The 13,990-nt window shown below is 41.2% G+C and overlaps 1 protein-coding gene across 10 annotated transcripts in view; it reads left to right on the top strand.

Annotated features, from left to right (window-relative positions):
• Nucleotides 1–13,990, top strand: part of LOC105259560 (teneurin-m) — a 708,083-nt gene that overhangs the window by 688,017 nt on the left and 6,076 nt on the right. For 4 of the 10 annotated variants that reach the window (XM_025411463.1, XM_025411470.1, XM_025411469.1 and 1 more), the window contains 10 exons: nucleotides 1,192–1,355; nucleotides 1,664–4,261; nucleotides 5,094–5,383; nucleotides 5,539–5,785; nucleotides 6,571–6,945; nucleotides 7,596–7,931; nucleotides 8,227–8,434; nucleotides 10,041–10,067; nucleotides 12,292–12,508; nucleotides 13,055–13,890. In XM_025411463.1, coding sequence (XP_025267248.1) covers nucleotides 1,192–1,355; nucleotides 1,664–4,261; nucleotides 5,094–5,383; nucleotides 5,539–5,785; nucleotides 6,571–6,945; nucleotides 7,596–7,931; nucleotides 8,227–8,434; nucleotides 10,041–10,067; nucleotides 12,292–12,508; nucleotides 13,055–13,890 — 5,298 coding nt within the window. The remainder of the gene's footprint in view (nucleotides 1–1,191; nucleotides 1,356–1,663; nucleotides 4,262–5,093; nucleotides 5,384–5,538; nucleotides 5,786–6,570; nucleotides 6,946–7,595; nucleotides 7,932–8,226; nucleotides 8,435–10,040; nucleotides 10,068–12,291; nucleotides 12,509–13,054; nucleotides 13,891–13,990) is intronic. The other 6 variants (XM_025411471.1, XM_025411464.1, XM_025411472.1 and 3 more) reach the window with 6 other exon arrangements.

Below are 13,990 nucleotides of genomic sequence, written 5' to 3'. Positions count from 1 at the left end.
ATTCTCTGCCAAAAGTTAATCATTTCGATTAACAAAATTCGGAATACTTCAGTAAAAACGCAATAATAAATATTCCACACAATTTCTTATATTCAAAATACATCAAAAGTGGTATATTCGTCAATATTGATTTTCAGCTACTTTTTGCTGGGATTGTACATACGGAACATCCTTAAAACTTGCGGTGAATGAAATGATTCACGATTGAACTATTTTTTTGATTCATTACGTTGCACTTACATCTCTATTAAAAGCTAAAACAACGAGATACGATGAAAATGTAAATGTGGCAAAACCAAAGAGTTGACGTTCAAAAACGCCGGATATTCCAATATTGAAACTTTGTAACGAATAAGTCAAATACTCGGTTAAACATTTCGACATCGGGCCGTGAAATAGGGAATTCCGAGACCTGGAAGTTTCACACGGAGAACTTCAAATCATCCGCTTTTATTTTGTTTGCGCGATAGGAAAAAAAAACTGCGCGTCCAATCCGCGTAGAATCAACAGCGGGAGCGAGGACGACGCGTCGCCTGGAGAGGACGGTAGACGCGCGGCGCGTCTGCTTCTCGTTTTTTTCATTATCAGGTGCAACGAAAGCAAACGCGCTCTCCCGCCCGCGCTTCAGAATCCGTCGGTTGCGTTTAAATATTTTGGTTAGACATTTGTGAGTTACTTGGAAGCGGCGATGGCGGCAACCGTTCGCTACAAACACACTCGAGGGCTCCTGCTTTTCTATGGGGGTATGTAACGAGCGAGAATACATTGCGAGTTTCTCGAGTCTCTCTTCGACCACAAGGGAGAGGGAGAGAGAGAGAGAGAGAGAGAGGGAAAAGCAACTCTCTACTATAGCGAAACTCCGAGAGTTCGAGCGAATGTGCTTGAAAATTGTACTGAAGTGCCGAATTCCTCGACGGTGTTTCTCTAATTACAACGGCGCATCGAGAAATTATGTAACACCGTGTAATGGTTCGACTCGAACCGCTGTCCGTGTAACTTTTCGGATAAAACAACGGGATAAAGATTAATCTCTGACCGCTAACGAGCGGGCGGATAATCGTTAATGACGACGCGTATTCCTGACGGAGCCTGCTACCGGTGAAGAGAAGAAAGATGGGAAGGCAGGGGAGGGAGTGGGAGAAACCGAAAATTTAAATGCGCAGCCATAAATCGGCCTTCATCGATTTTCAGGGTACCTTTACCTTACGGGCACGCCCCGTCGATGATCCCGATGAGGAGACAAAGCATCCGCTGTCATTTCCGCAAGGGAATCGATTGGTGCAGCTGGAAACTAATTGCCATAGTAGTAATTATGCTCTCGCTCTGCTTGACCGCGGCATTAACCTACGTCGCAGGTAATTATTCGCATATTGCATTCCATGCCATTTCTGTACCTTTCTTTGTTTTATCAGTTATCTCTCTTGTATATCAGACATATAATTCTATATAAGAAAATTATAGGACAAATTTAAGACTTCCATTTAAGATATGTTATATTTAAGCAACAACCTGATATCATCAAAAATATCTCAAGCTTATAAACATCTATCATCCGATTCTTTTGTTGTCCATGAAATAATTTTAGAACAATACGAGATGAAACGTAATAACAAGACGCTTTCCAAACTAACACCTTACCAATCCTAATTGATTTCTCATTAAGCGTCCAATTTAGTGAACTGGTCGTACCAAGGCTCCAAGGCGTGCACGGTCCTGGTAGGCGAGAACACAGATGCGAAACCGTCGTCGAGCGAAGCGAACAAGACGTCCACGTCGTCCACTTCAACGACGTCGCAATCGGGCGGCAAGACGCGGCAGCCATCATCGTCAGGAGGTAGTATTAGCACGTCGGATAGCATGTTGCTAGATGGTGTCGTATACAGCCGTAAGCGTAGGGAAGCGTTTAATGAGCATGCATTGCACCAAACTGTCGCGCTGCCACCCCCTCGTGACCCCGAGGAGCCGTCCTTGATTCCGACCGCCCTTGAGGCTGAGACCTCGGGGTTCGAGCAGCGATCAGTCCCGTTGCATGACAAGTTCCCCGGTAAAGTTGTGCATGATTCGGAGCATGCGGATGGTCCAGGTCCGGCGAAGGAGGCTGTCGACCGTTCGATCGAAGCTAACGAGGTCACCGAGGAGTCGCTTGTTGTCAATGTCTCCGCCACTACTACTAATTACTCGCACGATCATACAACTCACATCACTGTCGCTGATCATCTCTCCTCTTCGTCCTCTGTCTCTGTCGGCTCTGGTCGTTCTTCCGCGTCGACCTCCGAATTCAGTCGCGAGTCGCCCGACGACGAGGCGTCCGCCACGACGTCCTCGTGGCTCCCCGAAATTTTTCCGGTCGTCGACAAAGACGCCGTTGATGCGCTCGAGAAATCGGCGACGCGAGAAGAACACGTTGTAATGAAAGCCCCGAACTCGAAACTTGTCCGCGATGACTCCGCGGATTTCGACCGCGACACCGATAACGCCAGCATGTCCGAAAGTTCGGACATTGGCGAAAGCGGTACCGAAGCTACGACGTCTGCATCCGACGCGGAGTCCGCGAAACTTGGCGCAGATAGCAGCGATTACGACCGAGTAGTTGGCGGAACTATAGAAAATGACAGCAACGTTTCCCCCGTCGATTATAACGGTAATATAGATGTTGCCGATACCATTGTAGAAGCTGTAACAGAGGTGCGCTCGATTGAACTAACGGAGGATCAAGGATCGAACGTAAGTAATTTCAATACGAGTGAACAGTTAGTTTCTGTAGAAATGGATCGAAACAAGGTAGACGCTAGCACTGTTTCGTCTAATGTAAACGATGAAGAAACGACATTTCGTGCATTGTTAAGTAACGATGAGAAAATCAAAGAGTCTGAGGAACATAGAATCAAGATTGAAGGTGAGCACGATAAATCTAAAGAAGAAATTATCTCGGACGAAAACAATGGATCAGCTGTCTTTACGGAGGATATCTCAAAGACAATAAATATGACCACGAAATCAATAAAATCTCAGACGTCGGACATTGTGAAAGAAACACGAGAGCTTTCCCAGGAAAGTTCGTCGTCCGAGTCCGAAGCCTCATTCAATATCGTTAACCCTCCTGAACAGTCCGAAGAACTTCAGAAAGACTATCCCCTACCGATCTATAGCTATGGACAAGACGAGATAGAGATTGTCGATCTTCATCGTAAGAAGCAATCGATCGGAAAAGCAAAAAATCCTACTAAAACATCTGAAATTCTTGATAACAATGTAAAGATGAAAGTCGTTTCCCGAGAGAGTCGTCAAAATAAAGACGATGTACGAATCATCACGAGAGAAGAGAGCGACGACGAGTTGCTTCGGAAGTTTAAAGAGAAGTTCCACGAAGCGGCTGTCGATGCTAACGAACCCGTTGAAAATTCCTCGTTAATTAGAACCAATTATAATTCACCTCCAACGAGTACTCTGCATGAAACGGTGCATGATTCATCGGGCAACGCGTCACCCAGGTTCCCCTCTAATACGGACCATCTGTCTAATTCACCGATCACTCAACGAGTACAGATCATAGAGGTGCCCGTGTATCGCGACGCTCATTCCGGCCCATCATCGTCTTCATCATCATCGTCACCGCATCGAGTGCTCATAAACGTAACGATCGCTGCCGAGAATCCATCTGCCGCTTCTTCGAGGCCGCTGTACGTCCTCTCGGTATCGGTGCCGACCGAGGACGGCCATTCGTCCGGGATTAACATCGATCAAGCGCAGGTGCCGCCTGCAGCGAGCATGAAAAAAATCCCTGCTAAGGATGCCGAATCGATAAGCGTGGTCGATACGCGATTACCGCCACCGCCGCAACCACCTGCTTCGCCTCCGGCGCCCATCTGGGCCGGTGGTGAGTGCGAGTGCTCCTGCCCGTGCATGGGCTCGTCCTCTGATGAATGGGACAATTTTTCAGCGATCGATGACAATCTGGAACAAGAGCTCGAGAGCGTTAATGCCACTATGTTGGACGACGAACTCCTAGAATCGGGAGAGAAATCGGCGGACGGAAGAGAGCAAGATACGGAATCAGCGGTGAAAGATTCGGCGAAGATCAATGCGACGATTTCCACCACCGAAAACTATTATCTCTCGACGATGGACGACCTTGCTAAGAATAGCGAATCAATCGATGGGAGCTCCACTTCAACTTACGAGCCAGAAGTAAGCACCGATCCGTGGGTTTGTTCGGGGAGCACCGCACTCCCCCCCGAGCCTACTATACTGATCCTTGAAGGTGAGGCCACGTTTACGATTGTTTCTCTCTTTCTCTTTCTTTCTTTGTTTCCTTTTTTTTTTCTCTTCTTCTTTCTTGTCTCATTTTTTTCCAAGACAGTTCTTTTCAAACATGTTTACTTTCTCTCTTTCGTTAATGCTCACTTTTTTGCTTATTGTTTACCCATGGATTTATCAAATGCAAATTTACCTCTATTGTAGTGATTAATTGTACTGTAGTATTGTGGTGATTGTAATGTGCTTTGTGATAGTGGGTAGCATTATTTAGATAACGTAGATTGGTGTAGTAGCGACATAATTTTAAGTCCATTCCTGTGCACGAAATGTCACAATTAAATAGCCGTTATCTAGCGATTACACCGATTATACCGATAATGTTTCACAAGAATAATCGATAATCAATATTATATTTTCAGAAAAAAATTAGTAATTGTCGATCCAATGTATTGCGAGAAATAACTGAATGTACTGTGAGAATTAATTAAAAGTATGAATCAAATAATACATTTAAAAATGAGAGAAAAAGATGTAACACTCATAAAGTGCCAAACACGCATAAGCATTCATCCATTAGATCTGAAAACATTTCAGCTTCAGTCGGGTAACGTAATCTTGATGCCTCGTTAACATAAATTAATGCCAATTTTTTTTTTTTTTAAGAAATCAGCTGTTCGATACAATCTGTCACAATTTGGCCAACATAAATTACTTGATCATAGATGATTTAATTAATTGTACTAAAATCGCTAAAAATAATTCAAACTTACATTACCCGGCAGAAGGTCAAGTACGATTGTGCGCCGTTTTTCTAATCAAGACGAATGGATCCGCAGGTGCGCGAACTTTCCCGGCGCGGTCTTTCCCGCCAGACGGGACGACCTTCGCCCAGGTCAGTTTAGGACAGAAGCTCAGCAAGGAGATACCGCCGTACGGCTACTGGAACATGCAGTTTTATCAATCGGAGGCCGCCTACGTGCGTTTCGACTACAGCATCCCGCGCGGTGCCAGCATCGGCGTATACGCGCGAAGGAACGCGCTGCCCACGCACACGCAGTACGATCTTCTGGAGGTTCTCAGCGGCTTCAAGGCTCGGACCACCAGGGCGTCCCATGTTAGTGTTATTGTATGTGCCGCTGCCCTATTTTTATTTCACTCTTTTACATAAAGTCTTGATAGTCTCTGGTAGACTATTTTTTTCATTTTTTTTCTCGCCCCCTAGTTGAACAACAATCGAACGTGCAGTTCTGGTCAGATAATAAATTCACGTTTTCTTCACAGCCTTCGATTAAGAAGGAGGTAACTCAGTACATGGAGCCAGGGCACTGGTTCCTGTCGCTTTACAACGACGACGGAGATCCCCACGAAGTCTCGTTTATTGCTGTGATTGCCGAGGATATGACGCATAACTGTCCGAACGGTTGCAGTGGCAAAGGCGAATGTCTCTTAGGTCATTGTCAGTGCAATCCTGGTTTTGGTGGCGAAGATTGCAGCGAGAGTGTCTGCCCTGTTCTTTGCAGTCAAAGAGGTGAATTTATTTATTTTATCGCCGAAAGATATTTCTATCAAAAATTCTTGAATAACCGTCTTTTATTCCTTTAACTGTGTATCCGTGAATATTAAAAATAATTTACATATTTATTTTTTTAAAATATATTTTCTGATATGTTTATTTATGTATCATATATTTATTATTATATTATTGCAGAAATATTGAGAAATTCGCGATAATAGGATTCAGTCGTTTGGTTGAAATAATATTAAATTGAAAAATCCGTATTGGAATTTTAATAAACTTCAAAAATTGGTTATTGGTTACGAGTTTAATTAAAATCCCATTGAAATAGAAAGAAATAATGATTGGGAAGTTTTTTAACCGATTAAAAAAACCAAGCGCCTGTTACAGCTTTGTATATTGATTTCTTTTAAATAGAAATCAAAGCCGATTATACATTTCACTTGCTTTGATATTGCATTTTTGCAAATAGTCGTGATACATGCTAATTTTTTGATGCTCAACGTACCAATTTTTTTCTCTCAGTGCTCTGGATATGGCAAGATATGTGTGTCTATATTTACGAAATAAAATAAAGTCGAATTGGAAAGTAGAATACAACAATAACTCAATGCAATTTCATGACTTCGGAATCAAATTGAATTGCGAGTATTTTGCGTATAGACAAGATTTCTCAGCGGCGATTGCTGCACCGTCGAGTTTCAATTGTTAAAAGTTTCCGTTCGAAAACAACTTTGCGAGTTTCTCGCACGCGCGTAAATAATTCCATGTCAAATAATCCCATCGTGTCGATTTAGGGGAGTACATAAACGGCGAGTGCCAATGCAATCCCGGCTGGAAGGGCAAGGAGTGCTCCCTGCGACACGACGAGTGCGAGGTGCCCGATTGCAACGGCCACGGCCACTGCACCAACGGTAAATGCAACTGTGTACGCGGCTACAAGGGGAAGTATTGCGAAGAGGTTGACTGTCCACATCCGACTTGCTCGGGCCACGGTTTTTGCGCCGAGGGCACGTGCATCTGTAAAAAGGGTTGGAAGGGAGCTGATTGCAGTCAAATGGACAAGGAGGCATTGCAGTGCCTGCCAGACTGCAGCGGTCATGGAAATTTCGATCTCGAGACCCAGACCTGCCTCTGCGAGCCCATGTGGTCTGGTGATGATTGCTCGAAAGGTGAGATAACAAATTAACAAACGTAATTATAGTTTATGAGCGGACATCTATATATATTGAGCATTTTGTGCAAAAAAATAATTTCAATTTTTTGCTTGTTCGTATCAAAATTTTTATCTTAAATACAGAAAAATTACATTTGTCGATTCTATCTTATATAAATTAAAATTTTATTTTTTTATATTTTTCTTTTTTATTTTTTATATTTTTCATTTTTCTTTTCGATAACAATTATTTTATATATTGCCTGCTTATAAATTTTTATACTTTTTAAATAATTATAATAATTACGCGTTTCTCAGAATTACAGATAAATATTCGTATCAATATTTATTAATATTAATTTAGACATCTATAAGCACGATATATATAGAATTGATTTAAAGATATCGATCGATATGCTCATATTCTTATTTCGTACCTTCGTAAACTGATGATTCCTGTGTTCCAGGTGTCAGAAAGATGGCGAGAAAATTTACGAAGTAATTTTCACAGTCTCTTGATTATAATGATCCTTTCATAGCTTTATTCACTTGTCAGACGATCGTTGCTTTATTCCCGGCTTCTGAGTGTCGTTTCGAAACTAACACACTCGCGTACTCTCAGATGAATCAGTCGCTTTTACAGCTTCCCGCTTCGCTGTGTTTCAGAACTGTGTGATCTCGATTGCGGCCCTCACGGACACTGCGTGGACAACGCTTGCGACTGCTTGCCAGGCTGGTCCGGCGAGCTTTGCAATCTGAAGCAATGCGACCCTCGTTGCAACGAGCACGGACAATGCAAGAATGGCACGTGTCTATGCGTCACCGGATGGAACGGAAAACACTGCACGATGGAGGGATGTCCGAATTCTTGTTCCGGCCATGGACAGTGCAGGGTGTCGAATGACGCGCAATGGGAGTGTCAGTGTTACGACGGTTGGGACGGCAAGGACTGCAGCGTACTTTTAGAGCAGAACTGCAACGATGGACGAGACAATGATAAAGGTACATGTTCCAATATAAATTTATCTATTATAATGATTCAGTAGAAGAAGACCGTTAATTATACTCGTATATATTATATATATAATATTTATTAAATATATAATCCACACATTTTATTTGTTAAAATCAAGACATTAAAAATACTAGAGACTGAAATAAAATGTAAATTGAAATTTTAGACAATTGCTTATAGTTGGATTATTTATTCGAAATTAAATACTTCTAATTAAAACATTCATCAGTGTAAATGTACCCTTTTTTCTGCGATCTTAATGGAGAATAATGGGACTTTCAGATGGTCTCATTGATTGTGCCGATCCGGAATGTTGCTCCAATCACATATGCCGCAGCAGCCAGCTGTGCGTCTCAGCGCCCAAGCCAATCGATATATTGCTACGGAAACAGCCACCCGCCATTACTGCTTCCTTCTTCGAGAGAATGAAGTTCCTAATCGACGAGGGCAGTCTGCAGAACTACGCTCGTCAGGAGACCTTCAACGAGAGGTAAGTTCGGCGTCGATCGTCGCGAGACTTTCCCCTCTCGTCCTTGCGACCATGTCGTCGTCATGATCCTCGTCGTCTCCGCGTTGAAATCGTTAGCGAAAATTGTCCGTCCCAATGTCGATGTTGCGTCTACAGTCTGCGTGTCTCTGAATAAAGAAGTAGGAAAATAGGAGATTTCAACACACATGCGCGATCAGGAGAAAATGGCAGCATTAAATAGGAATACATTAATACATTGCTATACGCGATATTACTTGTGTTCACCATGCTCCCTTTACATATGGATTTCTTGAACAATATGGAACAACTTTTTCTTGGCAAAAGTTTTATTAAATGCTTTCTATTGAGATTTATATAAAAATTTGATTGACTCGAAATCCAATTTCTGAGATGTTGAATATCTTATAAATCAGAAACTCTACTATAAAGCCTTAACATTTATATTTTATTGAAATCACATCTATATTCTAAATTAAACAAAAGATTCCTATGTGACAAAGGAAGTGGAGAATGGAGAACCAGCGAAAACCTGTGAATCGCGAAGGTCGAGAAAGTTGCATGCTCGATGGAACAACTAAAGGTTATTAATAATACGAGTACAATCCCTTTGACTCGAACCGAATCGGTTGAAAGATTAGTCGGACAAAGCCGATCGATCTCTATTTTTAACTAAAGCGGGAAGAAACGCGCACACATAGGAGGATCCTAGCTTTTCTCGCAGGGATCCGATAATCTTTATAGCTGCCTTTGCGCGCATATTACAAGATACACGCATATCCTTGTATATCTCTCTCTCTCTCTCTCTCTTTTTTTCTCTCGCAGTACACGTGTATTACAGACAGAGTATAGACACGAGGATGCATATACATAGATTTCAATATATTATATCTGCGTTGTTGTGACCCGTGTGAAATCACATCCCAACAGTTTTCTACATATGTTTTGTACGTACGTGTGCGCGAGCGTGTATCCTGCACTAACCCTTTCCCTCCCTCCCTCTCTCTTTCTCTTCCTCCTCCCCTTCTCCACCATCCACATCCATATATAATATCTTTCTCTTTCTATCTTTCTCTCTCTTCTTCATTCTTTCTCTATTTACCCCAGAGTCTTTATCGCAATCCCTTACGACCTATCTCTATTGGTACATCAATCCAAGTCCCGTTCTTTCGATTCTTTCTCTTTTTCTCTTTCTCATGTCCGTCCGAGTGGAGCTTGCGTGAATGTGTGAGTTCATGTTTAAGCCTCGAGCTTTTCGCTCATCATACTGACTAAGGGGGAGGGAAGGGGTTATATACAATAACCGGACAGTTTTTTTCTCCCCGATGCGTCAGGTTCCATCGGAAGGGACCAGCAAATTCTAGTAATCCCGAGACGCGACATATCGAAATTCTTCGTAAAAGCGAAAAGTTTTTCCTCAGACTCCTCTATATTTTTATTCCCACCTTTGGAAATCCTTTGCTACTTTTTTCTCTCTCTTTCTCTTTTTCTTTCGACCTCCCATGCATCCTTGACCTCTCGTCCTCGATCCTGCAATCTCCTTCTTCTATTTTCGCCTTTAATCGCATCATTTTAACTCGGCTCTGTTTTATCCGTGCTGCCCGGTCAGTATGTTCTGGAATCACTTCAATACAAGGTAAGAAAAACCAGACGTCGATAAAGCTCGACTAAATGAACGAGGATCCGTAATAAGATCCATCGTAACAGTAATAAAGAACCTGCTGCTGTTTGATAATATTTTCGTGCATTTGATATCTCTCTCACGTATGTGTACATAAATACATCCTGCATCCTGATCACGACGAGCCGTGCGTGTGTGCATTCGACTGTGCTCGAGAAGTTTGACCTCATTCGATTTCATTGAATCTCGGTCTCTCTCTCTCTTTCTCCTCCGATCATGTATTTCTCCACCTCGCATTTATATTATATCGGTTGTTCCCAAAATGATGGAAAAAGCCAAATCGTAGATTTATGATTGTGAGAAAGAAACCTTTCTCATTAATATCGATGGCATATCGATCAAAGTTTTTTTTTTATGAATCCTTGAGAGCAATGAATGTTAAAAATGAGGTGGGTGCGATATACATGATCTAAGAGTCTCTATGTGAACAGTTGGAACACATTCCACGATCGTTCGAACTCGCACTTTGTCCTCCATTATTGTTGAACACATTCTCGTGTTGCATGGTTCAGTTACCTTTTGATTCCTACGTTGTGTTTCGTGCCTTTTACGTTGAGCTTCCGACTTTGTGTTATTCGTGTGTATGTATATATATATATATATATCGACTATACATATATAAGTAGAGTGATTTGTCCTCGACCATAAAACGCTCCAGTGCCAAAGAGGCACGATTATGAAGGTTCGATTATCGTATTCCGTTGTTCGTTCGAGAAAAACGAGGCAACTATATGACGTTTATAGTGACGGAGAGATCATCTGAAACATCGCGATGAAAATAATGCAACGATTACGTTCGTCGTTATTCGTGCAGCGATAAACAATCAAAAGAGTCGAGTGGTCCCTCTTTAGCACTGAGAAGCAGAATTGACGAAAGTACGTCGCGTTGAATATTCATGGCGTATTTGCATACGCGATTGGCGATCGATACCCGGTATCGAGATACTTATTAACCGGCGAAAGAATGCTGTCACATGTAAATGGACGCGCATTATCCGAGATGCAAATTTACCTCGATTACTTCTGTCTTTTTAAACGCTCGAGAAAACGGCACTTTGCGTATAATTATAGCGATCCCCCCCCCCATCATGGGCATTGATTTGTCAATAATTCCAGGATCTATTTTCAAAGCCATCTGAATCCATAGCTAAATATTGTATAAGATTTCCCCTATTCCAATTTTGTTATCACGTTAATTTAATAAATTTAATTTTCACATATGATCCACGATATATTAAAAGTCTCATTATAATTGTATTATACTTATTATAAATAAGTAATTAATTTTATCTGTCTCTATTTTTTATTTTTTACAAGACTTTTAAAATGGATATTATATCTATGATGTTTTTATTTTTAGCATTAAACACATTTAACCCCCATAGCAAAAAAAGTCACAGTGATATCACAATAATATGTCACAATGAAATCACAACAAAGTCATGGTGACATGCAAATGTCCGCTTTGTCACAAGTGTGATATCACTATGACATCATTGTAATATTATATAAAATGTTATTGTGAGGTAATTTACACACACACATCCAGCAAAATGATCTAACACACACACACACACACACATACACACGTGTGTGTGTGTGTTTTTTTAAAAATAAATTTAATTTATTCCATGATCTACATTTTTGGTTTTTTAAATATACATACACATGTATATTTAAAAAACCAAATATATATATATACATATATACATATGTATGTATATTTAGAAAATCAAAAATGTAGATCATGGAATAAATTAAATTTATTTTAAAAAATATATATAATTACCTCACAATAACATTTTAATATTACAATGATGTGACATCACACTTGTGACAAAGCGGACATTTGCATGTCACCATGACTTTGTTGTGATTTCATTGTGACATTTAATTGTCGCAGAACAATATCGTATATAACATCACTGTGACTTGTTTTGCTATGGGGGAACTGTCTCACAAACATCCCATTAGATCTCGTTATCAAGTGACAGTATCTCTTTTCGTCGGCATATATTCACTCTAAAGAAAATTTCTAAGGACTGTGAACAGTAAAACAGTAGTAGATTGAGATTAGTCTAGAGAATAGCGGTTGCTTTGTTGGTAGTGTACGACGAAGCACACAAAGAAATGATCCTATTCGAATTTTTCTGCGAGTAACACGATCGTTGTCTAACAGCCGATCGGCCGTCATACGCGGCCGCGTCGTTACCCATCTCGGCACGGGACTCATGGGAGTGCGGGTCAGTACCAGCACACCGCTGGAAGGCTTCACCCTTACGAGAGATGACGGCTGGTTCGATCTATTGGTGAACGGCGGCGGTGCCGTAACTTTGCAATTCGGTCGATCTCCCTTCAAGCCACAGAGTCATATCGTCTTCGTGCCTTGGAATGAGGTAAATTTCAATTAATCACTGTATTCGAGTTCTAATTGCCCAGGTAGAACATGAAACTCATAATGACGTCATCACGATTTTATTTATCACTTAAAAGTTACCTAAACAAAAATGATTAAAAAATGAGTTAAAGATGACAAAAAGAATCATAAATGTTCAAGTTCAATAATCGCATTATATAATTTTAAAAAGATTATGTTGCTTAAACATAATTAAAATATACATGAATAATTAAATAAACAAATAATTGCGTAATATATATATAAAAAATGACATTAATAAGTCACCAAAACATTGCCAAAAGTGTATCAAATGAGATCATTATGATTTCTCTAAAATGACTTTTGGGTATGGTGACGTCATAATGTCATTGTGAGTTTCATGTTCTACCTGGGTGAAAAGACTGAATCAGCCAAAACTAGCGGAACTTTTTAACCAAGTTAAATTTCGCGATAAAGTGAATTACTTAATAATATCTTTAGAATGTATGATTAAGTTTATTATCTCTTCTAGAGTAGCTTGTAAAATGTATGTGTTTCGCTCCAGGTCGTCATAATCGACAAAATTGTTATGAGCACTGCCGAGGAGAAGCCGCCCGTTCATGTTCCACACGCATGCGCCGCTCACGATTACGATCTGATGAAGCCTGTCGTCCTGGCGACCTGGAAGCACGGGTTCCAAGGAGCCTGCCCGGATAAGAGCGCCATTTTGGCGGAGTCTCAAGTTATACAGGAGAGCTTGCAGATACCCGGAACAGGCTTGAATCTAGTATATCATAGTTCGCGAGCGGCCGGTTATCTCTCGACCATACAACTGCAGCTGACTCCGGAAGTCATACCAGCGACCTTGAATTTGATACATTTGAGAATCACGATCGAGGGTATACTGTTTGAGAAGACCTTCGAAGCCGATCCAGTGATCAAGTTCACCTACGCATGGAATCGCTTGAACGTCTACCGCCAACGCGTCTACGGAGTTACGACTGCTATGGTGAAGGTTGGCTATGAGTACAGCGATTGCAAGGACATTATCTGGGATGTGCAAACGACGAAGTTGAGCGGTCACGACATGTCCATCTCGGAAGTCGGCGGTTGGAACTTGGACATTCATCATAGATACAACTTCCACGAGGGTATTTTGCAGAAAGGAGACGGCTCAAATATTTATCTGAAACATAAACCGAGAGTTATTCTCACCACGATGGGAGATGGTCATCAGAGACCGTTGGATTGTTACGATTGCGACGGGCAAGCTTCCAAGCAGCGTCTCTTAGCGCCCGTTGCTCTTGCCACTGCAGCAGACGGCTCCATTTTTGTCGGTGATTTTAATCTAGTCAGGAAGATTCTCGTCGATGGAACAGTCAGAACTGTAGTCAGATTAAAGTATGTAATTGATATCGATTAATTTTACGCAATAACTTCTTACAACTCTTTGGATTCTTCTAAAACCTTTTATAATTTTTTTTTAACTTTATATTTTTAT

The sequence above is a fragment of the Camponotus floridanus genome, unplaced genomic scaffold (assembly GCF_003227725.1).
Source record: "Camponotus floridanus strain SB8 unplaced genomic scaffold, Cflo_v7.5 scaffold4, whole genome shotgun sequence".
Lineage (NCBI taxonomy): Eukaryota > Metazoa > Arthropoda > Insecta > Hymenoptera > Formicidae > Camponotus > Camponotus floridanus.
This window is presented reverse-complemented; position numbering and strand designations above follow the sequence as displayed.